The sequence below is a fragment of the Oxyura jamaicensis genome, chromosome 10 (assembly GCF_011077185.1).
Source record: "Oxyura jamaicensis isolate SHBP4307 breed ruddy duck chromosome 10, BPBGC_Ojam_1.0, whole genome shotgun sequence".
Classification (NCBI taxonomy): Eukaryota; Metazoa; Chordata; class Aves; order Anseriformes; family Anatidae; genus Oxyura; species Oxyura jamaicensis.
Window position 1 is genome coordinate 1,717,822 of NC_048902.1, and position 24,589 is coordinate 1,742,410.

General features: G+C 41.3%; 1 protein-coding gene across 1 annotated transcript in view; it reads left to right on the top strand.

The window, feature by feature from the left end:
* Positions 1-2,298: 2,298 nt before the first annotated feature.
* TNFAIP8L3 (TNF alpha induced protein 8 like 3) overlaps positions 2,299-24,589 on the top strand; it is a 44,858-nt gene continuing 22,567 nt past the window's right edge. The window contains exon 1 of the mRNA XM_035335863.1: positions 2,299-2,590. Coding sequence (XP_035191754.1) covers positions 2,365-2,590 — 226 coding nt within the window. The 5' untranslated portion in view covers positions 2,299-2,364. The remainder of the gene's footprint in view (positions 2,591-24,589) is intronic.

Below are 24,589 nucleotides of genomic sequence, written 5' to 3' on the forward strand. Positions count from 1 at the left end.
CCATCACAATATTTATTGGTTTGCTTATAAAAGAATAAAAATAAATAAATAAATAAATAAATGACAAGAATTAGAATATGTGAGGTTCAGTTTTCATGTTAACTATTCCAGGCCAAGACTTTCATGTTTCAGAAGATCATGAAAAACAGTCTGTCCTCTTACCAACTAAACTACGATCAGAGAAATAAGACTATTGAGAGTTTAACATTTAAGTGCAATTATAGTAAAAAGTCCACACAGAAAACTGGGTAAAGCTAGTGCCTATAATATCTTGGAAGTGCAGATACAGCTGCATTGTGCTAAGTTCATTACATGACACAGAATACATCGTACCAGGCAGCCCTCTTGGCTACTGGAGAGACAGGATGTGCTTCACTGCACACCCACCCCTGCAGCAACCATTTTGTTTTTTGCTTACCTAATTATACTGATTGTCATTAGAAAGTCAGAATTTGTCCAGGTTGGAAATTATCATTAGAATTTCACACAACCCAAGGCAGTCCAAAAAATAAATTGAATTATATACAAAACTTACTCTTCCCATTAGACTTAAACCACCATCTTCTTTTATTGGGGAGGGATTTTAGATTCAATTCCTACTGGTAAAAAGCAAATAAAGAAAGCAAGAGAGACACAGATTGAACTCTTTCCAGCTTTCAGATTCTGTTCTTGGTGCAGAATTAGGGATTATCTTTTGTGACTGTTAAACTCGGTGTTTTCCTGCTGCTATGTCATTTATATCATGCGTGTAGATTCCCTGTAATCAATACATTGTGCACAATTCAGATCTTGCATTTGTTCTTCCTCACAATGTTCTTCCTCACAGATTCATTCAAATTTAAACGTTATTTCTCATACTAACTTACTGGATTGTAATCAGCTGTAATGCCATTTAAAATTAATGAAAGAAATTACAAACAAAAGTCAAAGTTTGTTTCCATGGAACTGAAAACAAAGGCACTCTCTTAACACTACAGACCCAGTATCTGACAGCAACTTGCCAAATTGTTTTACATTTACTTTCCACTCTTGACATTGAAGATTTTTGTCAAAATTTGTTAAATAAGAAAATAAGCAAATGGAAACTAAGCCTTTTATACCAAGTTAAATCTTGCAAACTGTCTAAATTCAAGATACCAATGTGTATTCTAGAGCCATTCTAACCATTTCAGAGTTATTCTAGAACTTTCGACATCCCAGTGTCGAAAGTTGTGGGTGTGTTTTGTTGTTGCTTTTTTGTTTGTTTGTTTTGTTTTTTTGTCACAGTACACACTAACAGAGAAAGTCTTTACATTTATCAAGAACATTAGGTATAGTCTGATGACAATAGATAAGTTCATATATGCAGCTTCAAAGCAATGTCCAGGTATTACTTTCTCCAGCAACACAAAGATCTGCATGTTTTCTGGTGAGAGGAGTTACAGAGTAAAGAAAGAAAGAAAGATTTGTGATCTACAACTACAGGAATAAGCCTCTGGGCTGGAGACTGTGGTATTCTACAGACAGGGCACTGACTGGCTCTCATGACATGACATACCTGAGGCTCAGATAAATCTATGAGGCCTGTTTTAGTGTGACATTTGGTTCCCAGATAGAAAAGCTGTCTTGCTACTTTCCTGGGACTTTTGCATTAGAATTAAGGTAGAAAGCAAAGAAGTAGAAAGAAAAGTAAAAAGTAGAAAGAAGAGCAGCCAGGGACAGAGACCTACCCAAGCTTGTCAGAACTGACAAAGCAGCCACAAAAACCTGAATTTAGGAGATGGCTCAGGGCTGTAGTAGCCTGTGGGACATGTGCAAAGTGTGTCAGGTCTAAACTATAAAGTTTTCAGACTCAGAGTTCAAAATGATATTCCAACATAATTACCAAATGTTGCCAGCAAGCAACAGCAAACTGGCATCTCCAAAATTCACTTCAATATTCCCCTGGGCACTCCCTGAGTGCTACGTATCCGCTGACCTCCACCGCTCTAATGACAGATTGTAAAGAAAACAGAAAGATTAAGGGGAGGGAGCTGTGAAGAGAGAAAGCAATGACTGAAGGTCGGGGCTATGCCCACATGGAAAGACAGCCCGTGTGAAGGACTGTCACTTCAGTCCTTCTCGCACCCCTTAGCTCTGCCTCTGGAGCCGACCTCGAGCCCACAAGGGGAGGCCACAGCCGCCGGGATGCCTCCGGGCAGCCCCACTCCATGTCCCTGAGGCGGCAGCGGGCCCGAGGCCGCGGCCACAGCGGCGAGGCCAGGGAGCCACGGGCGGCTCCAAACTTGTGTAACAGGCTGTGAGAGGAACCCGGCTCTCCGCCGCGCCCCCGCTGCCTCCTCCCCTCGCCGGAGCCCGCCCGTCTCCGCTCCCCCTTGGCAGCCAATGGCACTGAGCGAGGTGGCTGCATGTGGTGGCGCCGACCCAGCGCCCGGCTGGGAGGAGAGGAGGACGCAGCAGGCGCTGCTGGTCGCTCGCTGCCGCTCCCCCGCTCCGGGCTCTCCTGACAGCGGCGGCCAGCCGCCCCCTCGGTCCCTCCGCGCCGCCGGTACCCGCAGCATGGACTCGGACTCCGGGGAGCTCAGCGAAGGCGAGCTGGTCTCACCTGCAGGTAAGGGGGGAGAATGCTGCCTGCGGGACCGCTGCCGGCCGGCCCCCGGTGAGGCAGCGGCTTACTGAAGGAAGGGGTCTCCCGCCCCGCCGCCGCCGCCTCGGAGCACTTCGCACGGCAGCTGCCGCGCCGGACTGAGGGGCTGCGCGCGGGGGAGACGCCGCCGCTGTCCCGCTGTGGTGAGCGGGCGGCTGCCGCCCGGCACCATCCCCGCCAACGGCCCGGCCTCTTGGGGAGGCAGGGACCGGGCAGAGGTGAGCAGCCTCCCGCTGCCCCTCAGCCCCACTCAGGAGGGGTCCGGCCCGGCTCCTCTTTGCCCCCGGCAGCCTCCTGCCCCGTGTAGGGGAGAGATCTGCCCTGCAGTTCATGCAGTTCAGACATGTCGTGCCAGGCGGTTGAATTAGCAGCGTTGGCATCAATCTGATCCATTGTGCCTTATGTCCAGAGGCTGCAAAGTTCTCTGGGTTTGGCTAGTTTCTTGCTGCCGCAGCGGGACTCCAGCAGTTAGCCTGTGTGCAGGAGGGGGACTGCTCCTCAGAGACCAGGCATGCCGGGCCCCAGGCCACTCAGCTTCTGGTTTCACGAGTCCTAACTTGTCACCAAAAAAAAAAAAAAAAACACATTATAATGCTGTTGTTCAGCTGCAGTCTGCATAGTTCTTAGATGAGACAGAAGGAGAAAATAAAAACAAATATCTCTCTGCCATTTCCAAATCGCCACATTCCTAAGTCCTACGCAAAACAGCAGCAAACCGTTGCTGATGTGCTGTAATCAAAGGGTGTCCCGCGTAAGCAGTAAACAGGGCCAAACTTGCCTCAAGCCCTGTATGTACAGAAGTAGATTTGTGCTACCAGCACAGCTGGCCCACTGGCAACAAGCTCAGGGCCACCCCGTGCCCTCCACGCATACCTTCAGTCGGCGGCGTTACCACCGTCGGGATGCGGGCTGCAGGAGCTGTCCTAGAGATCATCGTAAACACAGATAGAAAGTTACTGTGTGACACCATGAGATCATCTTTGAGAAAAATCTAAGCTAGGCAGATCATGGTGAAAATGTATTTAATCCCAGCTGTCACCTCCTCCTCCTCTTCCTCATCCCCTTCCAAAAAAAGGTTTCTACGCCAAACATTTTAACCAGATTAAAAAAAAAAAAAAAAAAAAAAAAAAAAAAGTGCCAAATAATCTGTGAAATCTTTTAACTGTCCTGTTAACACAGGAGTGATGAACAGCTGAAGGAAATCATGTAGGGAACCCCCTTTTAGCAAGGGGGGTGGACTTGATCTCCAGAGGGCCCTTCCAACCCGATTCTGTGATAAAATAAATGGGTGTCATTTTGTCTAGCCTAATGTAGGCTTCAGACCAATTCAGTTTTAACTACTAAAGGTGTTTATTCTTGACATTTTGTTTTTTATTTTCTTACTCAAAATCTAAAGAAATAAGACTGTTAAGAGGTTGTACAACTTCTTACGTTCATAGAGCTCGGTTGTGCTGAAGGTACTAACAAAGACCACCAACAGCTGCACTTTTCATCCAAATATACAAAGCAGTGCACAGGGTGTAAATTACAAGCATTACGTTTATAGAGAAATTAATGTGATGTAGCTCTTGCCAACAACTTGCTTCTGTTGCAAATAGATTTTTCTTTTAAATAAATTAAAAATGACTATACGTTGCCATAAGTGCTTTTTATGTCATCACTTGCTAGCTGCCAAGAGCTGATGTTCATCGTTCTCCTGTACACCTTTTCCTTCCTTGTACTAAGAGAAGAAAAATTTTGGTATTTTGACCATACGTGGCACGTGCCAATGAAGTAGGAACAGAGTGAGAACTTAGTGGTTTTGTCTTAACAGGTTGCAATCAGTCTTTCCTACACTAAAGAATTATTACATGCTGTTTGTATCCCCCATCATCCTCTTCTGATTATTTTTTTTTATTCCATTTGGTCCCTTTTCTGTTCTCTGCCATATGTGCAGTGCTGTATCTCCCTGGCCGTGGGTGTTCAGGCGTCCTGCTGTCAGTCACTGCTGCAGTCACAGGAACAGAGGGGCTGCAGCGTGGGTTTCAGTCACCACCTTGCTCAGGGAACTGTCATAGCCCACAGACCCAGTGACCGGGGGTATTCTGCCTGCAGATTAATAGGGCAAGCAGAGAGCCTTGGATAGATATTCCTAGTCCTAGTAATGGTCTGATTGTGGCCAGTGACTTTAGAACAGATAGGGTTTTGTACTGAAAGTGACACCCTTGAACATCTAGCTTTTTCTCCTTTACCAGCCTCCACACTTAAAGTACATAAAGCAATGACTTCATCTTGCACAGCTATAAGCCTCTTATGGCCACTGCCCACTTTTCAAGTTGTCCAACTGTTCAAACCCAGCACGATAATTTCTCTCTAGGGCTTCACGATGCTAATGCAATACAGATGTTTAAAAGCACATCCCACTTAAGGACTTGTGTTCCTCCTACAGTACATACTGAGCCTTCTGCTCTGTCCTGCTGGAAGAGCCCCTCTACCATTGCTGGGACTCAAGCAGCGTGAACAGGACAGGACAGCAAGGTTCCTCGCACACCCTCACCATCTGCCACACGTGTTTCGCTTCCAAGAGCCAGCTGGAGTCTTGCTCTGAGATCCCAGCAGCCTCATTTCCTTTAATAGCCCACTTAAAGCTGAGTCTCCAAGGAAGCAGAAGTATTTTTTCCTGTCTTCTGAATCTGTTGTCATGATAGCATCTTTATATTTCTTTGGTGCAAGCAAAAAGCTCCTTATATGTATCTTATGATACTAGCTGTACTTAAAAACAACACAAAACCAAAAACCTCACACCTCAGCACACAAGAACATCCAGCTCCACAACCTTGGCTTCCATCAGACGCCCATCCATTACTGCTTTGTATTGAGTTGGCTGTATAGTCAAAGATTACAATTTTTGTCTCAAAAAAAAATTACTCATGAGATAGACCCCTATTAAAAACAAACAAACCAAAAAACAGATCTTCATGATTATTTTTTTCCAGAATCTGTATCTTGTAATGCAAAATAAGAAAAAATATATATATGCTTACTAGCACTACCTTTGGTGAAGTTTCTCAAATTTTATTCTGTGACAGTAGTGTTTCTTGAATATGAACGAGTAATCCTAGAACAGAACATTGTTCACATTTTATGTCCACCTATTCAGAGGTGTGGGTTCTTTTTTTTTCTTTTTTTTTCTTTTTTTTAAAAAAAAAGTTCTTCAGAAGAGCAATGATTTTTTTTTCTAGTTCTTTCACAAGCACCCTACCACATGAAAGTATGATTCTCTGCCATCTTTTAGAGTAGCGTTTCACAAAAATCCAGGTCATCTCCAGCAGCAATGATTTATCAGTGGCTTTGAGGATTCTGCATGCAAGTGAAAGGCAACAGACCTTCATTTGGTGTGCATTGTCCTAGGTTCCTCAGCTAAAACAGGCAGGAATTCTGCCATATAGTTCTAATGCAATATTGCTTTAAGCCTTTCTACAAGCTACTATGTCAGAACATAGGCTTCCATGCTTATTTAATGAATTATTATGCTACACTAGCATATGATGTCTAGAGGCTTAAGTGCCTGTACTGTCTCTGAAACCATATTGTTTATTTTTAATAAGTTTACCATATCCCAGAGAATAAACTGCTGCTGGTGTCTTCCTTCCCACTGAAGTCAAGAGAAATTTGGTCTAGGAAAGAGAGCAACTTGTGCTCCACGTAGAGCACTAAATTGGTGATAGGATTTTTTTTTTGGAACATTAACACTGTGGAGCCTACAGGTTTGTGTGATGCCAGGGAGAACAAGTTGAAAACAACCTTATCACCAGCCTGGCATCCATAACGACAGTGGGAGTTTTATATTCTTCAGCAGGGCCAAGATCTTACCCTGTGACTCCCAGCACAAAAAGATTAACACATTTTCAATTTGATAAATTACCTGAACTCTACCCTGAGGACTAAATATGCTCTTAGTAAAAACAACAACAGATTTAAATATTATTTAATGCTGTAAAACAGCCACGACAGATGTGAATAATGTTTTTGGACCTGTAATATTATTTTATTCACAATGTTTAGCAAATAATACTTTCTGGAAATTATTTATCATGGTATGTAAACTGTCAGTACATTTGTGATATTAATCTTTTGAGCCTTTTGCATATTTTAACACCATTTTACACAGCTAAATGCCATTGAAGTGCTAATATACTCTTGTAAATAGAAGATTAATTAGAAAAAGTTCCATAAGATGTGGCACTATGCAAAAACTGTTGAAGACATTGTATAAGTGCAAGTAGGCATTGTAATTCTCTTCACAGTATCTTGCTGGTCATTTTATTTTATTTTTATTTTTTAAATCATGACAAAGTATACTTTGCCCGAGGGAATGCCTGTGTCTTTGAATAGGGAGAATTTTAAGAAAATGTTTCACTTTTTATGTAAAAGGTCCAAGTCACATATGCAAAAAAAACTTACTGGACTTCAGACAAGCATGCAGAAGTGGTAGATAACAGCATGTTGTAAGTTTTGAAGCTATGAAAAAAAATATATATATATATATTTAGTAGAAGCTGCAGACTCTACTAAATGTTTCTGAATTAAGTGCTTTCTACCAGCTAACAAAGGACTCTCCCTTCCCTTCTGCTGAAAAAGAAAAAAAGCTAGTTGAAAAGAGATGGACAAACAAGAACTAGCATGTCTAAGGCTCCCATACCCTAAACCCTCTTAAAGAGCTTGGATCAAACTGCCACCTAAGGCAAGCATAGCAGAGACACTCAGATACAAGACAGAGCAGGCAAGAGACACCTCAGGATCATAAGGCAATTCGCTTGAAAGAGCAGCGGCCAGGGCAGGCGCATGACCTGAGAGCCTGACTGGGTAAGTTTTCTCGGACCATCCTACTCTTCCCTCCAGGAAAGGCATGGGCTTTCTGGGATTTACATACAGACCCCTCCTTAGAAAAAATGACTGTCTGACTGGTAGCCTTATCCAACTGGAAAAAAAAAAAAAAACCTTCAAAAGACAAGAATCCAGTCGTGCTGTGTTGGTAGTACAGACCATAAATAATCCTATTTTTGTTAAGCTGAATAGACAATTTGGTTGAGTAGGTCAACCTATTCAGGCTTCTGTTTTTTAAAATCAAGTGGAAATATGAACTTCATGAAGCACTTCACTGAAACCAAAGGTCACCTTCTTGAGCATCTGTGGACCAGACTGCTAAGCAGCAGCAATGGATAGCATATGAAATAATACCCTTTTTCAGTAGCTTTGATGTGCTCCAGTAGGGAATTTGTACCTTAAGAAAAAATGATCCTTTCTGCACTTATCAAAAATAAAAAACAAAGATCTTCAAGATTTTCGTCCTACATTTGACAGGATGGCATATCGAACCATGTGGTCTCAGAAGGACCAGTCATCATGAAGCAGACTGACTCTCGGGCAGTGAGAACAGGCACATGAAGGATCTCATGTTATCTTACTGAATAAACATTTGAGATTTTTAATCAGAATTACTTGCTTTCAGGGCAGAGCATGCTAGTGCCAAATAGACACACAAATGGCATACAAAAGCCAGCCACGACTTCACTAAATCAGAGAGCTCCTGTTTCTCAGGCACAGAGACAGACTTTACACTTAGATGAATATATGAGGGGCACCAAACTGAGGTGTTCACACCTAAAACTATGTTTCTAGCAGTCTGAACAGAAAGTCTCTACTTTAAAAAATAAAATAAAATTAGTGGATATGGACAAACCTTGGAGCAAACATTTGACGCCAGTTCATAGATGGGAATATGAAGCTGTACCCTGTCACAGCAGTCAGTGATTATTCCTGTCTGCCCTGCCAAAAGCCTGGAATGACAGTGGGTTCCATTTCATAGGACATTTTGGCAATAGCATATGTGCTGTATAAAGCTATATATATCTCCTCAAAAATAACTCATACTTTGAAGAGATGTGTATTTCATCTTTCTTTGCATCTACACCAAAGACTAAAAAGTCATGGCAGGAAGAGGTCACTTTTTTTTTTTCTTTTCGTAAAGAAAGAAAAAAGAACAAAGCTATAAGCCTAGGTAAAAAGGAAGATGGTAGGCCAGGTGGATTCACAAGTACATCAGCCTAGGTGGGAGGGAGTTCTAAAGACCTGGCCTTCCTGAGAAGCCATTTTGCTGATTGCATTGTACTTGGTATCACTTGGGGTGACAGGCCCTGCCAGGTCCCAGGAAAGTAGGTGAAACCTCTAACTTCCTAAAAGCACTTACTGTCTTTTCTAATAAGCTAAGTGAGGCCTGGCTGTGGGCCCAAGCAGTGGTACACTAAACTGGCCATCTATTAATATATATTTTGTCACTGTTCCAGCCCATGCCAGATAGCCTCCTACAAAATGTCCTGGCATGAGATGGAAGATAACAGTGGCCAGTATGAATTAAACAATATTTGCAGTGTGGGAAAGAATTCAGCTTGCATCCAGATGGCAGTACTCTGGTGTGTACAACAGTTTCTGTCCCAGTTTATTTACGGACATGGACCCAGTGGTCAGAGCAGGCCACAGCCTTTGCCATGACAGTGACTTCTGGTGCACCACTCGCAGATGTCCGGGCTGGCGGGTTGCTTGTGGGCTTCTCTCAGAGCAGCTGCCTTGGGCTAAGACTAGGGTTTGGAGCCTTGCCCAGTCAGAGTTGAGTTATTTGCCATTTCCCTGCAGAAATCTCTTTGCCAGTTAGCTTTTGTAAGGCAGCTTATAAGCTGACAGAAGTTTAGTTCAAGAAGACCTATGGAAAGCTGGGACAAAGTTGCTATAGTAATTGTGATTTGGGTCTCTGATATAAAACCTCCTCTTGAGAAGCCAAACTGAGCTCAGGCCCTGCCTGGTAGCCAATGATTTTCTACTTTTATAGGCAGCCATCTTTAAGGAAATAGACTGCAAAGAGCAAAAGTTACTTCTCAGTCCTTTCCAGTGGACATTAATCCCCCCTTGGTTGAGATTCTGCTGTCAGTCAGTTTGGAGTGCTGTCTAGCCTCCCTAGCCTAGGTTTGACTAACATCTATTGACATAATAACAGATGGAAGACTATTTCAACCTGTGATATGAAATAATCATTTTGCCATTAAGACATTCCTTTGGTCTTCTTACTGGTGCTGTTAATATGAAATGTAATCTTCTGAAACACAAATAGTATAAATTAGCAGAGCACCTCATTACCACCAACAAACATTTTATTTCTTGCATTAATTTTGTTCATCCAAGCAGCTTGTGTTACAGGAAAAATGAAAAATAAAAAAAGTTTTCCTCTCTTTGAAGACATGTATTAACACTATTACTGTGTCATTGTTTCACCTCCAAATAGTTTTCCGTTTGTTTCTACAGCATTTAATTTATGTGGTGAAATCTCTGACAGATGCAGATCAAAGAATTGCACGTTTCTTGGACTTTTGACAGTGAGGTTCTTGGGGAGGTTATTTATTTTAAAGACAACCATCTTTCAGATGATGTTTCCAATAAAAACTTTGTAACACAGTGTTATGTCAGACAAGTGTCAATTCTTTTTGTTTGTTTGCATTTAATTTTAAACTTTGTATATCTGTGCACTATTTTTCCCTCACTCTTAAAACAGAGGGAAGTAGGCAAGAGGTATCACGAATGACCTTTGTGGTCACTTCAAACCAAGTTACAGTTGGTGTCTCACTATTTTGATACTCATTACTATTTTGATGCATCTTTTCTTTAAAAGCTTCTCCTAACAGTGGAGACTATTAACCATAGATGCAAAAATAACCAGTACAGTCATGACGTGCAGCTACTGGATTTCTTAGAAAATAAAGAATCAGTGAGGGAAAAATATTAGCTTGGATTACAGATTTAGGAATGGAATAGAAAGTTCACAAGCCTAAATATATGTGAAGACTACTTCCATGAACTCTGTGGAGTGCCAGTATGCCCTTTCTTACCAACTTGGACTAATTGGTGCCCTTTAAATATACCAGGCACTATAACAGTAAAGAAGGAAATGTTTGTTCAGAGATTGTATCTGGTCTCTACCAGAAGCCAGCTTCTATCATGTAAATCTAGACAGAGAGAACTCCTAGCCAGGCTCAGGCTTTTTATTCATCTGTATTTGTTTGTGAAAGTGTATTTCCATGTCAGTTCTTAAAGGCTGATGTCAGGTATCACCCTGCATAAGAAGGAATGACATAGCACTTTGTATCCTCACAGCAGATACATCTGAGATTTCACTCTTGCCAGCCCCCTGCTTTCCCCAAGAAGAGACCAATACATTCATCCAAAACAGTCACCGCTGGTATTTCTCCACAGAGTACTTCCTTTACAGAAGTCATACAGAATTGAAGGAATGCCAAGAACAAATCATCTTTTTTAAGGACAGATGAATACCAGTGTTCACCATAATTCCATGATTCAAACATTAAATTTTGGATTGAATCAGATTCCTAAGGGCTTAGAGCAGTCCCAGTACTCAGTTGTTAATCAGCCAGTATCCTCCAGACCAGGATACCTCCTGGAGCCCAGAGGACTATTTCCAAATTGTGAACTAAGGTTCACAATTTGGAATGGGTTTTTATCTAGCCCAACAAGCTTAAAAGAAAGTTTTGCTGATTTTAGTCAGTGCTAAGTGTTTAAAACGTATTAAAGAAAAGCTAGAAAGTAGCTACTTTCAATGTTAAAGTTGCTACCTGCAACAGCTTGTACCAGTAAAAGGGGTTTTGACTACACTAACAATGAATAGAACTGCTCCGTGGGAGGATATACAGGGCTTGAAATAAAGCTCAGCACATGCAGCCTGCTGTGGCACGCAGAAGGGAAGGAAGGTCAGAAGCCCCCTTACACCTTCGCTTTGACTGGCACATGCTCCTTAAGAGGTTAAGTCCTTTGTACAAATGGAAAAACAACCTTTGGATATTTTCTTCAACTTCTAATCTCCGGAATCTTTTTTGCTTTTTGCCCATCCTTGCCTCTTGAGCTAACATTTTGTGTTCCTTCTCCAAATACCCACAACGTTCTAGCCTTCTGATCTCATTTCCCCTGTGCATCAGCCAATACACTACTTTCACAAACCTCAATTCCTCCAGTCTCAATCCAATTCCTTGTGCTTAACTCATTTCTTTTCAAACATTCTTGGATTTATGAGTTCTTCCACTATGAAATAGGATAAATACTGTTCCCTCCATGAAAGGGAAAATTGATGGGAGTAGGATATCGTCTTGTCTTAATTAGAGGTATTAGAAACAGATCTGCAGTGCCAGAACTAACCTGCCTCCTCTGGCAAACATACAACCCAGACACTGGGCTTGCAAATGAGATAGGCATCATCCTGGTTAACAAGGCATGTTAAGTACAGGAAAGTTTGATCTTGAAATGTTGGAGCAGATAAATAAGATATTTGCTAGAAAATGAGAATACAATAATACCTCCACAGGAAACAGCAGCTTCGCTCTTACTTCCAGAATGCATTCCTGAACACCTACTTGAAGAAACAGCACGCTCTCACCCCATAAGATCAGATCACTGGGCTTGAACTTGGTCAGGGGCAGAATTACGTGTCTCTGCAGACAGCAGCCTGTGGCTGTCACTGGTCAAATGAGGTCAAAGGAGGACACTGCTTTCTAGTGACAAAGCTTAATTACAAGGAATAAAGGAAAGCAGAGCAGAACCCCTCCCACGTTTACCAACGTATTCTTAAGTGTTTTAATGAAAAAGTTTGAATGAATAGATATTGTGAGAGGATTCAGAAGTTGCCTCCGGGAAGCAAGCAGAAACTTGCAGAAGCTGCTAAGAAGCAGTGAAGGCAAGAGATGCTTATGGAAGCAAAATTATTCTGTTATTAAGATGAAGAGAGTAAAGACAGACACAAGGGATGTATTAAGGAAAGGTGGTGAAGCGTGGAAGTTGCCAAGGAGGAGCAGGTTCACCAGAACACCAGCTTAGCAGCTGCATCCTTTTCCTCTCTACCACTGACCTGGCTGAGCTGAAGCAAACTAGCATCAGTTGAATCTGCCCCTTGTAGGGCCAGCAGCCACCCTGACACCTTGTCTTTGCCTTCAGCAGAGAGGAGTCACTCACTCTTACTTTGGAGACTGCCTTATCTTTGTGGTTTTCCTTTGCCTGAGACTGAGTTTGGAGTAGACATGACTCCTGACAGGTTAGCAGAGTTTAGCACGCATGTACAGTGCTGTCAAGCACAGAGACCAAGGAAGCTACTCTCTGTCTCCCAGTCTTCCAACACAAGGGTGATTGGAAACAGGATCCTTATCTTGCACCGGGGTATCTCTCTGGATCGTGTACCTCAAATGCCAGACCCACCCTTATTTGTCCTCAGTCAGAAGCATCTTGCAAGTGACCTTCCAGCACAGAGGAGGACACCTGGTCCTACCCAGCGGGCAGGGAGAGCAGAGCTCTGCCCTGGGGCAGCCCCACACAGCATCTCTTCCCTGTTTACATGTCCCAGCACAACAGAAAGGTTACAAAAACATATCATGTATTCATATCTTCAGATCTGTGCAGCTTCCAGACTCCCAGGAGACCCATGTCCACGCTTTCCCATCCAGACACAGAAGACAAGTAATAGTTGCTCTGCCTTGCTTAGAGCTCTGTGTAATCACCTTTTGGATCTTCTCAAGGAAAATATTGCCTTAGCAACAGCTGAGCAGTACTAAGATAGCGATGTGCAGGAATAGAGTTTAGGGTGTTTGGGAAATCACTATTCTATGAAAATGTGAAAAATATTGAACAGAGTTTAATTTCCTTGAAGTTACTGTAGTCAGTGACAAGGAAGTAAAAAGCTACACATGAAATACCTCTGGCTGTGCACCATGAAGTTTGACTAGACATACCAAATAACCAGTGCAGGCAGCCACGACTATAGGAGGGTTTTTTGATTATATACTCATCACTGAAACAGCTTTTCTACATTTATAGAGTTCCTTTTTCCTCATAGCCACATCTGAAGGAAATTCAGATAGCATATGTGCTGTTATATTAAACACTAGTTGTGGAATGTTTCATTTCTTCCCTCACTTCTGCAGAAGCTAAAGCAGTAGTTATGTTTCCTAATAGGGTTTATAATTTAGGAACAGTTGACACCTCTTAGTCAGTACATCAGTGCCCAAAAGACAATTCTGTTTGCTGATATGTTATTAAAGAGGTTGAAAATGAATTCTTAAATAAGTACTTAGCTTGTTTTTAAGCAATACCACTTCTTTACCATGAAAGTCATAATAATACACGACATCACAGAACTTAAAGACTCACAACTTTGGTTGTTGAAAGCTTTACAGCTATGTGCTTTGATTCATTTGGTTTGAAACTTGGCTTGGCCTAAAACTTTTTGAGGCTAAAAACATTTTTCTAATGGACAGCATGTGACAGAGTATAGCTAGGCCTTTTTTGTTGTTGTTGCCTCCCTTAGAGTGAGCAAAAGTGATTTTCTTCAACTACTGAAATGCTATATGTAGAAGAAAAAATAAATAATTCCAAGTCACGGGCTTCAATAGTTCTTTATTTTGCTTTACATTAAAGTCTAGAGAGGAATACAGTAAACAATATAAAAGCAATCTCCTCCATAAAAATACATACAGCATCAGAAGCAGCTTAGTAATTAAAGAGAACCGTGCTCTGCAAAATGGAAGCCATTCTCCTGTTGGCTCACATTTTTTCACTCTAATAACAATCATACCCTGGGAGATGCACATCAGCAAATCAGATGTTTAAGACAAGGTTTAAGTACTTTTTAACAAGTCATTAGACATAAGTAAGGGGTAGGCTCTTTATCTCTCAAGAGGTACATTTGGAATAACAGCTCTGGGGAAGAAGAGAATGCCACAGACCATTTTTGTGCCATCAAAATTACACCCTGCTGGTTGGGATTAATCTCTGCCTCCCCACTCTTGCCTCTGAGGAGCCTTATGGCTGGGAAGCTGCCTTCCTGGGGGGAACAGAATTACACACAACACTGCTGCTGTGCCACGGAAGTCCTGCACCTTGACACTTTGCAACTATTTCTCAGGCCTTGAGAGTCTGAATTCTGCCAGGAGTTAAAGTAGATTCTCATGGTGAGTTGTTTTTTTTTGTTTGTTTGTTTTATTTGGTTTTTCTTTTTTGGTGGCATTGTTTTGTTTTTAGCAGATGAGCATTTATACACATGCAAACATATAATATAGGTATTTGAAATACCAAAGTGGCCAGTTCTGCAATACCAGTCAGCCACATACAGAGACATCACAGATGAAGCGTTCAATGGCTACAATTAAAGGGTGTAGGTGAGATTGAGATACTCCCAAGATACACACAGATGTTAGATCTCAACAGCTGGGATGCTGATTTGGGGTTTACATAATTTAGAGTTGTTCTAGCACAGTACACATCGATACAGATGTGCAGAGTAACAGGAAAAAAGGCAATATTTAAGAAACTCCACTATCTTTCATTTGGAAAGAGACGAAAATGTTTGTGGCCAAGATTTTTTGTTTGTTTTTTTCGTCATTAAAATTGTGGCAGGATTCCTTTCTTCGTGTAACATCCCAGTAGGAGTATGTACTAGCAATACTATACTCACATTAAGCATGGACTTTAAAAAGATATTAACTGTTTGGCTTCCAATTTTATGCATTGGTGGAGATAACTGTCACCTGTATATCTTCTAAAACAAGATTTGCTGCTTTAGTTTTCTAAGTAACACTTCCCTGAATTTCAAAGTGGAAAGGATTTGAAATTTAAAGACATGTATTAACATACTGTAAAATATCAGTCTAATTTCCTTTTGAAAGGATATCATATGGGAGGTTGTGCATAAGGATGATGAATTACTGGACTGACAGCAGGGTCTTAATCACACCCTTAGGGAACTATTTCAGTTGTGTCTTTCTCCTCCTATTTCTGGTCTGCTTCATCCATTTACCTTTATCCTTTTTAGGTCATAAATATTTTGTTACGAGTCTGTGCAGTAAGGATCCTGATGGTTTATTAAGAGCTAGTAAAAACTAATACCAATGCAGTTCATGGTCACTGCAAGTACATTAACAGGTATCTAATGAGAAAGCTTCAGTCCCTAAGAACACCTCTGAAGTTGACAACTTGAATATGAAAAATACATATGCATTCAACGCTGTCTTTTAGAAATGTTTTATAAGAGGCTGAAGTTTGAGAATTAATTTCTTAACCACACTTGACTTTGTTATGTTAAGCAGATGACTGCAAGTCTACTTTTTTAAAAAAATATTAATGCTATGGCATGTTATGAGACAGTAAAGGAATGTTACAAACCAAAGTAGAAAAATCTTACTATATTTTTAGCAATTTAGCTAGAGGGAAAACACTCACGTTCTTCCTCAGCTTTCCATTGCTTCCCATTTAGACCATCTAGCTCTCTGGCGGTGAAATCATGTGTAGAATAAAAATAGCTCCAAACTGTGGGTTCCGTTGAGTAGCAGTGTTTCTCCTCCCCCTCCTAATACACGAGCCTTTTACTGAAATGAAGAAAGCCTTTCACCCAAAGAGAATTTACCAGAACAAAAGAAGTCTGCCAAAATTAATGTGCTCATGACTGCTGGCATAATTTCCAGTATAATTCTTTCAAAATACAGAGTGGGATCAAGCACAAAAAAGAGATCACAATCAGCAGTGGTAGGATGTAGGCTTTCTTCCATGACTGCAATGCACATACCATGGTCTAAGTCCGTAGCTCCCCCAGGACACCCACTCAGAGCAAGAAGCGTTTCCCAGAGCACCTAGATTCACTCTATTTTCACAACCTGAGTTCCTCACAGTGTTCTATCACAGTTTGAGTGGACTTCTCATAGAAAACCCAAAGTCCACCTACAGCATAATAAAAGATGAAAAACTTCTCCTCCGGCCTGCTGGTCTTATCTCAGAGAAAGGAATGCATTATACAATTGATAACTTCTTTCAAGCTCACGTTTCTCTGTAAAATAAATACTGAAACAATACACAGTGATTCAAAGCCTAGTTCAGCAATGGAAACAAAGATTTTCTACACCAAACCAAACTGTTGTCCTCACTTTACTTTTTATACGAGCACACAACTTTTACCAAAGATGTCCTAAACACCTCATTTTCAAAACTGGCAGCCGGTTAGAGACAAGCTCCAATCTTTCTGAAAAAAAAGCTCACCTCTCCAGTTATTATCTATGCCGATAGTCCACCAGTCCTGACAACGGCCAAGCAACCCTTGCCGGCTTTAAGCTCAGAGCTTCTGAACCTTGTTGATTGATCAGTTGCCTGAATCACCAAATTGCAGGTGATTTTAACAGAAGCATTGATTTCCAAAACATAAATACAGACGGGTTATGTGCATAGCCTCATCAAGACACAGCTGAAAAGAGATTAAGGAAAACCACTTGATTCTGCTTTTCACCTAAAGAGAGATTTCTCTCCTCCTCTGCAGCTAGCTTGAAAACTATACATTGTTTAAACTATTAAATCAAGCATGCATCCCTTGTATCTTATGCTATCAGGCCACATTCATATGAGTTTTTAAATATATAATCCATTCTGACCTCACTAGATTCAACTGAGATTTTTCCCCCTTCTCACTCCCAACACCACCTCAGGTATTACTGGTTCTTAACTGATACAGAAGGCATTGCCCTGTAGACTGCCTTCACCTCTCCAGAAGCTAATGTTCCTTCAGAAAGCCAGGTGCAGCCACCTTCTGTGCCAGCTGGCTTTGAAAGCAGAAAAAAGAGCTCGTCTAAGTCATCAGCAAGCTATACCTGGAGGTCTGTCGATAATATCTTCTATTTGCATACTATGTAGCCTTGAGCATAAGAGCCATTATTGACAGCTAGATGAACACGCACATGCTTTTAAATAAGAGAAGCCTATCTTTCTATAGGTAGTTGTAAATGAAAATTGCCTAGTGCCTAGAGGCACTTTGTGGGTGTAAATTACACCTTTAAAAGAGAAATGTGTTTTTCTGCTCAATTAGAAGTACACCATCTATTCCAAGCCTAGAGACTGATTACATGTTGTTTTACAGCATAACACTACCGTGAGGCCAAGAGGCAAATAAATACCCAGTGCAGTTGCTGAGGAGCAGATACACTTTCTGGCAAAACTGAGTGTGTCATTTTATACATTAAACATCTGTTTTGTCTTTTATTATTATTATTTTCATCTTGTTACAACAAAACCATATATGGTAGGAAAAAGTCTTACAAAACAGAGCTCTTCCTGAAGTGACTCAAGATGGATGGTCTGTTTAGTCTCTCTTAGAAATCTGATTTTCAACAAAAAAAAAAAAAAAAAGGAACGTTAGAACTTATGAATTATACGTAGCCTTACTCTTTTGCGATAGTGCTAGAAGTCTCCCCTAGAAAAGAGTCCTGTTGTGAATGCCAGCCTCATCCTGACCCATATGAGAAACACCTGGGACTCCAGCCTTCCTCCCGCAAACTTTGGTTTCCATGCATGTAAGGGAGGTGGGGTCATGCAGGTGGTTGCTCAGTTGAACACTCCAGGGATCAGGCCTTGAGGTGTTCTGCTGAGTCTGTAACCAGGAATACCAAACCTTTAATTCAGTTTTTATGAAGTCAAAATATGGCAAGGCCAAGAAGGCAGCCTCTCTTAAACTCTAGACTACAGAAGGAGAAAGACACAGGCTGTCCTGGGGAGAGAGGACGCCAAACCAAGTAGTCTTGCCTTCCTTTTAACTGCAAGCCACTCAACACGTGCAAAAGATTTGGAACTTCTGAACACAAAGATTCAGAAGCTTTATCATATGAGGGGACAAGGAGGAACATATTTATCCTCTCAAAGTCAGCAGGCTACAAAGTCAACGTGGCTACTACACAAGAAGAGAACCATAATTGAAATACAATGCATGAACAAGACTACTACATAAAGCAATTGGCATGATGTTCAGCTATTCAGCTGCCAGAAATAAACTAATCAAGCCTTGATGATACTCATTTGCATACTAGGGGGGTTAGACATTCATCTGCCTCTTAAATTAAAATAAAATACCTCAACAGAAAGCAATTAAAATATTACATGATAGTACTTCAGGGAGCATTTTAGCTCACGGTACCATGGAACACTCTTTCACTGAACACCACTCAAGCATGAAGCATGTACTTGTTTCTACTGGTTAGTGGAGCAGCTTCCTCTCTCTTCCCTCTGCTTCCCCCACCACTGCTAAAGAGTACCTTCAGTTGAAGAAAAAAAAAAAAAAGAAGTTAAAAAAAAAATCCTTCAAATACATAATTGAAAAGCGTAGAGGATGTGTTACCACATGTAATGTCTCCAGAGGTCACTCCTTGGTTCATGCAGGACTTTGCAGAATGCCCTTCTGGATGCTGCTATCAGTTTGTAACTAAAGAATTACAGCTTGATTTTTTTGTATGTTTAGGTTGGCTTCTTTCAGCAAAAGCAACAGCTTACATAGTCGATTGGAGCCATTTGCAGTTCCATGAGATCATGGAACAGAGCTATACTGGCTACCCAAACACTAGCTCTGCCTGTACTGCGTGGCTTCTTCTTTTGACCCAAAGGCCAGAACAACATAGCCAGACCACAGAAACCCTATTCACACACACTGCTTCCCATAGCACTGCAAAGTCACTCTGTCACAAACGTTTTCAGGGCAGGCCCCAGGAGCCATTCTGGGCTGCACAGAACACACACCAAGTCAGACCAGGGCCCCCTCCAGCCCAGCACCAAACACGAGGACAGAAACAGCCCCAAGAACATCCTGCTTCCTGCACAGAAACACCCACACAGCCTCCAGCAACTAAGAGCCCCAAAACCTCCCAGCTTAGACACCATGCCCACAGCACTAAGGACCCACACACCCACCTCACATCTTCCACAGCCACCTTCTGCTCTCCACTCCCACCCACCTCTTCTATTTCAAGCACCAAGTGCAGCTGTTCAGTGATGCCATTGTTGTGCTGATGGGCAGCACCTTGTACTACAGTCGGCAGCGATCCCCTTTGGCCCAGACATCGTCCTAGGATGGCCCCACTGCAGAAGGAAAGCCCTGTGGAAGACAAATGTCCACACTGCATACTGGCCTCACTGTTCTTCCCTCTTTCTGTAGCAGAAACTCCATGAAATCAGAGTTCCAGCTGCCAGCCTGTTTTTTGAATTCTGATAATATTTTTGAAAACTAGTCATGCCATTGTTTGTCTTGCAGTGTAAAATTACTTAATATATAAAATAAGTATCTTCATAATACAGTAAAACAATTTAAGTGCTCAAAATACTTTATTAACATCATGAAGAAAGACATAATTACTCATTTTGCTACTAATAATTATTTTTTCTTGTGTGGTACTGGAACAGGGCCTGACCTTGCAGTTTTACTTTGGTAAAACTCCCATCAAGTGAGCAGTTAGTGATAGACAAGCCATTATCTGAGAAGAAAGCAGAAAAACATTTTTCTAATGAAATTTTACAAGTTTTCTGGAGTCACAAGTAGCTAGCAGATATTATCATCTCAGTGGAAATTAAATTCTTAAGTGCTGTCTCGGACCGTACAAATCACGCTGTTGGAGCCTTCAAGGGACATAGCAGTGGAGTAGGAAAATGGAAGTCTTAAATTAATTGACTACCACATTAGCAGGTAATCTAGGTGGAAGTTCTCAATGTGGAAATGATGCTGTTTGGGTCTCTCTTGCACATCTTTCACCATATCTTTGCTGGTTGCTAAGAAACAGCAGCGTGCCAGCACAGGAATCAGTCCCCCTCCATTCTCAGTGGTGGTTAATTGGCCTCTGTGCGAAGCTTGAGATAAAAACTTTGTGTTTACATACAGGAAACAACTGGAGAACTGAGGGCTTGTGCTAAGTAAGATGTTCAAATGGCATAAAGCTTTGGAAAGTTCATGTTTACCAGAATATTTTATACTTGTGTCTAACAAAGGAATCGTGATTAGCTGTGTCCCAAAATCTGTCCTTTTGCAAACCTTAATGAAAACTCTCAGCTTGAGTGTGAAATCCAGTGGCTACAAAGACAAAGATGATGTGACTGGTTAAATTAAAAAATAATGGGGGGGGTGTTCTCTGAGATGGATAGCAGATATAGCATAAAGAGGTTTACAGCTTAAGAGAAGTAAGAGATGCTGCTGGTATTTTTTTAAGAAAATTTGAAGGTATAGTTTTTGTATGGAAATAAAGAATCTGGTACAAATTATGTGGAGTTACAAATGTTTAGGTTACATAAATATACCTGTTTATCCTTGTCATCTGCATTTCTGATTTGCTTGAATAAATGTAAACATCATGGTATTGAGCAGAAGTCTTAGCTTTTTCATTTGCTAGGAAATTTTCCGCTAGTGCTCTTGTTATACATAGTTGCAATCAAAGGATTTTATCATTTGATTTCCAAGCATAAGGGAAAACTCTGTATTTTGTTCTGAAAGAAGAATGAACAAGTGCCTGCTATTTAAGGCTCAGGACAGATTTCTTGTTATCTTTCTGAAAAACTTGTGGCAGCAGCAGTACTACTTTTATACTAAGTCAAGTAAGGGAATGTTACATACCTCAGAAACCAATTGCAACCAGAAATGAAAGCTATATGTGGTCAGTATGCTTTGAGAGCTTTCAGATTATAAAAATGTAGAAAATGTTTTAAATCCTTATTCAAAAGTTATCATTAGTTATCAGTCAAGCCTCTGTTTTCTTTCCGTAAAGGTGTAAAGATTGATATATCTTGTAAGAAATCAATGATTATTTCATTTTACTACTGATTGGGATGTCAACGGGCTTTTAGGATGTATTGTAAATAAACAATCTGACAGAGGCCGCATTGGCAATGACCCAAAAAGAAGCTATGATAATTTTTGGAGCTGCTGAGTTCCATTTTGGAAGTGAGCTGAAAAACTAGCTGTTGTCAAAGCAGCGGAGGAAGGTAAAACCACACCATCAGTGGGATGGCTGCAGCCCTGATGTAGCAGAGGAAGATACGTTGCACAGGCCCAGCATATAATGAAATGAGTGAATTGTGCAGAACTGGGGCGAGAGGGGCATAAGGCTTTCCCTTCTGCCACTCCTTCCTCTATCTTGTCCCAGCTGTGACCACGACATTCATAGGGTAAAAAAGGTTCTCTGTTTCTCTGTTAGAAATGCTCCAGTAAGGACGTAAGGTCCGTACACTAGTAAGGGCTTAAGTTGGCCTTAAGCAATTTGAAGTTTTGCAGCGATTCTCTACATGTTCCATTACTGCCATTTAATACAGTATTAAAAATAAAAATTGAAAAGAAAAAACAAACAAACAAACAAACAAAACTTCAATTCTTCAATTCTATCTATAAATGACTATTCGTGGTTGGTCTTGGTTGGTAAGAGTTGTATGGAAACTCGCTGGCTTGGGAGACTGCAGTTTGAAAAAGCACAGCGGGTGTTCCACAAAAATCCATCTAAGGGCATGTGTTTAAAGTACATAGAGATGTATTTTAATGTCATTGCCCTGTGAATATCATTGTGGAGATGTAGTGAGGTGTGGTGCGATTCAATGGAATGGTGGGTTTTGCTGCTGATCCCCAAATCGGTGCATCACTTGGTTGCAAGGAATGTTATCTGAGGGACTGACAGCCCTAACCGGGCCTAACGTAGTGGCTTTAACGTATCTTTTGTGAGATTGATCTGTGAACAAAACTATGAGTCGGAGTAGCTCAGCTGCAATAATTACAGGCTCATCCACTGGCCTAGTGCTAATTGGTGATACCTGACAGACCGCCTGTCTTCTGGCTTGCTCCTAAGCTCTTTTAGGGTAAGAACTACATTTGTGGGGAACAGCCACAGTTCGTGCTATCCACATGCAATATAAGGGAAAAGAAGAGATGCTCTGCACATGATCAGGATCCATGCCCCTGCTCAGGGTGCGTCCTTCACAACCATAATTCCATCAGTCTCTGCAAGGCTTACCAATTTATAATCTCCACACGGAAACAGTTGCATTTTTATGAGAGTTTCAGTTCAGGCGGTAGTTCTGTGCCCAGAAAACTCGAGGTTCTGAAACCAACCTAAAAAGCACATGCTGAAAACAGTAGTTGTTCAGTGAGTGCCAACCCCGTAATATAAGGTCCCACAGAACAGCATGAGGGGATAATTCCGGTCAGGAGGAACTGCAGTTTGGGTAAACCTGTGCCTGCCTGCACGTCCAAGTACTGTTGAACATTGTTTCAGGGAAGTTCTCATAAAGGCTGGTGGAGATGCGGATGCGTGACAAATGGATTTGGTTTCCTGAATCCACTAAAACTCCTATGTATGGTGCAAGCAACGATAGCCGCTGTTACAGCACATGAATTGTCGTAGCAGAAAGGGAGGAGCTGGCAGGACATACAGACACTAGGCAAGGACTGCATTCCTGCATCCCCAGTGGCATTTTCTGGCAGGTCTCTGTGCTCCAGTGTTTCAGCTTTCAAAAGGAGCTTTTGGGAAAAAAAGGCTATGGAATAGCCACTCGGTTTCCAGACAGAAAGCAGAAGTTCAGACCCACCAACTGCAGATTCTTTTTAGAGAACAACCCCAGAAATGAGTGAAAAGCAAAGCACAAAATAAGCCGCTGTTTCAGTGGGCAACTGAGAAATACACTTGTGGTGGGTTATTTCTGTCATTCTTGTACAAGAATTGTTTCCATCATTTTAAATCATTTTTTCCAAGTAACACAATCTGGTTTCATTTTCCATCTAAATAGAGGAGAAACCTTTAAGTCTTGAAAACAATTGCCACTAACTCGATGAACCAGCAGTGCAGCTAAGTAAACGTGCCAGGTACCCACATAAGCCTGCTATCTACTCCAAAGGGCTGGAAAAGGGAAATAGTTCTTTGAGGGGCAAACTTAAAATAGGCAAACCCAGCAATAAAGATAGGCCCTGTGTACTCCAGAGGAGACAAATTCCTTCAGCTAGAAAAAGATCCCTGTAGCAGTAATGACTATAGCCAGCTATGGGAAGACTGATCTGCCAAGGCGTAAACACTCACATCCCAGTTCTCTACTACAGTGATTTTCACTGTTTTGTTTCATTACTTAACCTTTCTTCAGCTGAGAGCATTTACATAGTAAAATTAAGCCAATAACTGGCTAGGATTTCTTAGTACCTTTTTCACTGACACCTTGGAAAAGGTTCATGTGCTGCTCTGGTCTGGGTATGTCCACTCAGGCCTACAGTCTAGGACTCTACCTAGATAAGTAACTTTCTATAATAGCCTTTACTGAGAAAATAAACCCAAACCTCTGTAGAGGGTTGTGATTTTTTTTTAATTTTTTTTTACTCTGTAGAGAGCTGGTACAAGTGCTATATAGCACATGAGCTGTGGTGCATAGGTGATCTAAAACCTCTCTGTAAGCATCTGAACTTCATCCAATACAAGTGGGAATGGAACTGCTTTGTGGTTTAATGGATTTCTTTTTTTAACATTTGGCACTTTTGTTTTTAATTAATTTGTCTTTATTCCCCTGCTAACAAATTAGGTCATGGAGTTACACCTATTTCCTTCCATAACTTAAGCAGCGTAGGTGCTACCACAGAGGCCAGTGTTTTCTGCACTGCTCTGTTTTCTGCAGTTTTTTGAACATGGTCATTATCAAAGGCTGAACCATGCAGATATAAATGAGCCATCAGAAGTTATAAGCTTTGAAGCTCTGTATAACTGGTCCTAACTAAACACAAGAACTTAAGCATCACCAGCAGCAGTTATATGGACAAGAAAGAAACCTTTCATGTAGAGAGCACCTACAGAGAGACTCCTACTGATCACCACTGCATGAAAGAATACCAAAGAGGAGATGTGTGAGACTTCTGTTGTACGAGGTTAATACATTGTCTACTTGAATCATGAACAACAGAAGAACGAACACAGAACACTGAAAAGTTAATAAGGAAAAGTCAGTCCGATTTAATTAGAAAGCATCACTTGGCTGGCTTCTTTAGTAATTGTTGGAAGCCATCCCAACTCTTTATATATTTAGAAGTGATATAATTCAACTCATAAATAATTTCTTAATAAGCAACAGTTCTTC